Source organism: Solanum stenotomum, chromosome 12 (genome assembly GCF_019186545.1).
Source record: "Solanum stenotomum isolate F172 chromosome 12, ASM1918654v1, whole genome shotgun sequence".
NCBI classification, from domain to species: Eukaryota; Viridiplantae; Streptophyta; class Magnoliopsida; order Solanales; family Solanaceae; genus Solanum; species Solanum stenotomum.
Genome location: NC_064293.1, coordinates 37,802,014 through 37,807,201, shown reverse-complemented (window position 1 = coordinate 37,807,201; position 5,188 = coordinate 37,802,014). Strand labels below are relative to the sequence as shown.

Here is a 5,188-nt window from a genome sequence, read left to right as displayed (position 1 = left end):
AAACCAAACCAATAAAACTCAGGTTTTTCAACTTCTGGTTTTTCAGATTTTTGGAATTTTTTCGGAAATGTATTCATACAAACATATAATTTACTTGTACTTCAAATATTTCTTTAGTCCTACCAAAATACAACTATCTAAGGTGTTTCATAAGAAAATAACACAAAATATATACTAAAATATCCAACAAAAAATAATAATAATGAAATCGCGTAAAACAAATATTGCAAATTAACAAGTCATAATGAAAATGATCATAATTTAAAAGTACTAAATCATGCTAAAATAAGTTTAATAAGTACTAGTTACATGACTAAATATTAAAGGAAATTAAAATTAGATTATGTATTTGAATAAACCAATGTAAAACCATAGAACAAATATTCAATATTATTATCATTCTTAGTGTTGAATTGATTATTTGTTTTGCTTTAGTATTAATTTAATTTTGATTTAAGCTTTATTATAATTATCAATATCTGTAGACTATAATCTTTATTGAACCATTTAGAATTCTAAGTTTCAAACTTGAAACAATAATATATTAAAAGATAAAAACTATGAAAAAGTATAAGAAATATTTAAAAATTATATCAAAGTAAATATTTTTATGTATAAAATAAAATTTTAAAATTATATATATAATGTCGGGTTGGTTTGGTCTCGGGTTGGTTTTTTTTAGTTAAAATCAAACCAACCCAAATATAGTCGGATTTTTTTTAATACCAAACCAAGTGAAACCAACCACTAGTCGGGTTTTTTTTCTCGATTTGACTCGATTTTCAGTTCGATTTTGTACACTCCTATGTCTTGTATTGCCAGGGACTGCTGAAAATTAGAAAAAGGCCCAAGATTTGGCTTCTTAATAAGTAGGCTAGAATTCAATTTGCTTTGGCCATATTAATCTAAACTATAGCCAATCGAAGTCCCGAACATAGCCAAATTGAATTAATGTGTGAAATTGGCTAAAAGTTAAGCAAGCCGATTTAATATAAATTAATTAATGAGTTTCTTAATGTCAACGAAATAAAATAACTAACTTAATTATAAACTAAATAATTGAAAATATAAACCATTATATAATCAAAATAATTAGCCCAATATTTAACTAGAACTAAAATCTTTTTGAGACGATTTTTTGAATATTCATAAGATAGACATAACTATATACATAATTATATAAAAAAAAAACATATATATTATTTGAAAAAATATAAGAGGCGACCAAACTATTAAAAATGACTTGCAAACCATATTTTTTTGAAATTTTATAAAACTAATTATTTTAAATCATTTTAAATTGAAGAAAACTCGATGATTAATCTATATGTGGAGGTCCAAAATTGGGTGTCAACAAGTACTATATATGAAAAAAGAAGAATGCAATTCATATAAGCTCACAATATGAAAAATATTCATAAATTTGTGATAAAAACAATAACTAGTATTTCTTCTGCATGTCTTTGCAAATTTCGTCAAAGGCTTTTACATTTTTTTCAAGCAGAAAGTCATCGTAAACTACTTCAACAACTGAGTTGTTGTTTGATTCTGAAAAAAAAAACAAAGTAGGAATTCATCGACATATTCATACCATTAAAAACTAAATTGCTAATTTCTGCATTTCCTATTTTATAATTGAACTTTATAAATATAATTTCTTTTATAGATACCCTACATGTTTAGTAGAGATATACATAATTTTGGTTCCCTCGGTCTTTGGGGGCTTCGGGTGTTTTCTTTTTTTATATGCATTAATTTTTTGCACCATATAATTTTTTGTTTATATTTTTTTTTTCTACCATACTGTTAAATGTTAATATCTCACAAATGATTGTGTTGTACTTCATAATTCAATTATATGTATATAACTTGAAAAAAAATTCTTTTGTCAAAATTTACAGATGACGGAATTAATAATTTTGAATGAGCCAAAGAAAACGAAGGGTACATATATATAATTATTATATTTATATGTCAATTAAATATTTAAACAATGATTATTTTATAACAAATAAATACTTTTATTTTGTAGGTGCAAACTATGAAATTGATAATAATCTACTAGCCATCCTAAGGAAGACATATGTTGATCGAATTTCTCTACAACTATTGCAAAACACCACTATCCTTCGACGACAAGTTCTCGATATGTATGCATCTATAAAAAAGTGGAGGGTATTATTCCTTAAAAAGAAGGTGGAAGCTTTATGGCATTAAATATTTTGTAACTATAATGTCAAAATGTAAATTATGTGTTGTAACATATTAAAAAAAGAAGTTTTAACAAGTTGAATACTTGATATATTATAGAAATTGTATAATTGAAGCTGTTATAGTATTAGTTTTCAAAACAATTTAGTTGATAACAATATTTTTGTATGATTTGTCTTGCAATGAGCATAATATCAGTTGAATATGTTGAACCGTTCATTGATTTGAGCTTGTATTTTACACATCGTACACTTATATTTTGAAAGTATTTATACTAATTAGCATGGTATACACATGCGTTGCACGTGTTCAAAAACTAGTAAGTAATAAACATGAAAATTTTGTTACAAAGAAATACATAATAGATGAAGAAGGAATCAAATAAAAGAAGAGACTTTGATATCAACAATTGAACACTACATTTCTTATGATTTATCTTATATTATCCGATGTACCCGCCCATTAAGGCATTCTTCCTTCTTGGAGTCGGGGTTGGCGGTTGACTGAACCACTCGAGGCAGCACTATTCGCTTGAAGTAAAGTGTCCCCTTTTTATGTTGAAATCCTGTCTTTGTCTTTCCATTTTAGATCCCGCCCTACCCTAAAACGCCCATTCGTCTTAATTTATTGTTTGTACTTTGTAAGACCAACTTTTTCTTCATTCAAAATGAGGAAATGAAAAGACAAGAATTTTAAAATTTATTTTGTAGAAATGAGGGTCTTTAGACCATCGTCTTTTCACTCTCATCTTTTTAATGTCTTTGTCATTTAATTACATTTTAGATTTGATTCAACTTTTAACTTAACACCTTCACGGTTTTAGTAATTAGTATAATATATAAAATATTATTTAATAATTAATTAATTAGATATTTAATTTAGCCTAGGAATAAAATGATAATCTAATTTTCCAGGAGCTTCCTACTTTTGATATACTAAATAAATAAATATAAATATAAATATAAATGACTAATTAAAAAAAATTACATATATATATATGTGTGTGTGTGTTTGTGTGTGTGATGATATGATATATAGTTGACCTCAAGGTGTGTTTTTATAAACGATGACCACAAGCTCAAACGGGGATGGATGTGGCTCTGATAGCATGTAAAGATATGTCACATGCGCCTAACTCAACCCAAACTAGCTTATGAGAGAAGGATAGCGCAAATTCATATAATCAAACGACCAATCATTCCCCAACCAATGTGGACTCTTAACCCACTCTATTAGGAAATCATCACACTACTATTATGCGGTATTGGCTCTGAGATTTTTGGTCAAGAAGTATCAGCTAGGAGCTATTGTCGTCTTCTCAAATAAGAAGACATACACATTATGCGGGATGTAATAGCAGGTAGATAAAACATACAACGAAGATGAATCATGAATGCACAAAATATTCCTTCTGAATCACATCAATGATAGCACAGTAATTTACAATGGATTTCAAGGATATGGAAAAGGAATGATTGGACATTGATGATGAAAAAAGACAGATTTTTGAACTCACAATTGTATGTAATGAGAAAAAAAGACCTAATTATACTCTTTATCTTACACAAAACTTACCCAAAAAGCAAAAACTGAGAAATTATACAAGAGAAAATTGTGAACCTCTTGTAGTAATATACACTTCTTGAGGGCGATACCATCAACTACCGGGGATCTATCACGGTAACTGTAACTTGATTGACAGTGCAAGTTTCTTCATAATTTGTCGAATATGAATCAGAATCAACGGGTCTTCTTCCAAGGCAAAATCCTGGGTTTTTAGGCTGAGGTAGTGACGCGCTTTCGCTACCTAGCATCAAAACCACAGTGGCCATGTTTGGTCTGTCTTCTGCTTGTTCCTGGACACACAACAGTCCAACTTGTATACATCTCATTACTTCAGATGGAGAAAACGATTCTCCAAAAGATGGATCTAGTAGCTCTGAGCCGCTCCCTTCTTTCCATAGTCTCCACGCCTGCATAATCGGTTACTTTGTTTATCAGAAATGAATCAAATGATGAATGTATTACCAATAATGAAGCTTACATGTCCAAGAAGGTTGAGTTGGTTATTTTGATAATAGAATCCCCTGTTCTTCTTCCCGGTTACTATTTCTAACACCAAAACCCCAAAGCTGAAAACATCGGACTTAACAGAGAAGAGGCCATCCATTGCATATTCGGGAGACATGTAACCACTACATCAAAACAAAAAACAGATTTAGTAACAGCTTTAAAGGTTCTATGAATTATGTGAAGAAATTATGTTGAGTGCTTACTAGGTTCCAACTACTCTTTTTGTATTTCCTTCAGTCTCATCTCCGCCAAATATTCTTGCCATGCCAAAATCTGATATTTTGGGGGTCAAATCCTTATCAAGCAGAATATTGCTTGCTTTAAGGTCTCTGTGGATAATCCTAAATCTTGAATCTTGGTGAAGGTATAGAAGCCCCCGAGCAATACCACAAATAATATTGAACCGCTTTTGCCAGTTGAGCAGCGAGCTATTCTGTTTATCTGAGGAACATATTCAAATGTGAGTCACAAATTATATAAGCATGTAAGTAAATGATGTGAAACACTACTCTCTTGGCGATACAACGAAAAAGACTTACTGAACAAAATTGAATCTAAACTTTTATTCTCCAGGTATTCATAGATCAGCATCTTCTCTTCCATATCAACACAACACCCAAGAAGCCGGACTAGATTTCTGTGTTGAAGCCTGGCAATTAATCTTAGCTCATTTTTAAATTCCTCTACTCCTTGTCCGGAATTCTTCGAGAGCCTTTTGACTGCTACTTCTTGACCAACCAGCATTGCCTGATCAAAAGATTATATTATTGAGTTCGTCGATCATTTTTTCTTCTTTATTATACCACTATGGTTTACATATAACTGAGATTTTACCTTGTAAACACAACCAAATCCACCTTGGCCCAACTTAGTCGCATCAGAAAAATTTTCTGTTGCCGTAGCT

At 30.1% G+C, this 5,188-nt stretch overlaps 1 protein-coding gene across 1 annotated transcript in view; it reads right to left on the bottom strand.

The window, feature by feature from the left end:
• Positions 1-3,687: 3,687 nt before the first annotated feature.
• LOC125847412 (G-type lectin S-receptor-like serine/threonine-protein kinase At1g61500) overlaps positions 3,688-5,188 on the bottom strand; it is a 16,110-nt gene continuing 14,609 nt past the window's right edge. The window contains exons 9-13 of the mRNA XM_049527036.1: positions 5,119-5,186; positions 4,824-5,031; positions 4,488-4,725; positions 4,256-4,406; positions 3,688-4,184 (exon numbers count right to left, since the gene is read on the bottom strand). Of these exons, the coding sequence (XP_049382993.1) occupies positions 3,873-4,184; positions 4,256-4,406; positions 4,488-4,725; positions 4,824-5,031; positions 5,119-5,186 (977 nt within the window). The 3' untranslated portion in view covers positions 3,688-3,872. The remainder of the gene's footprint in view (positions 4,185-4,255; positions 4,407-4,487; positions 4,726-4,823; positions 5,032-5,118; positions 5,187-5,188) is intronic.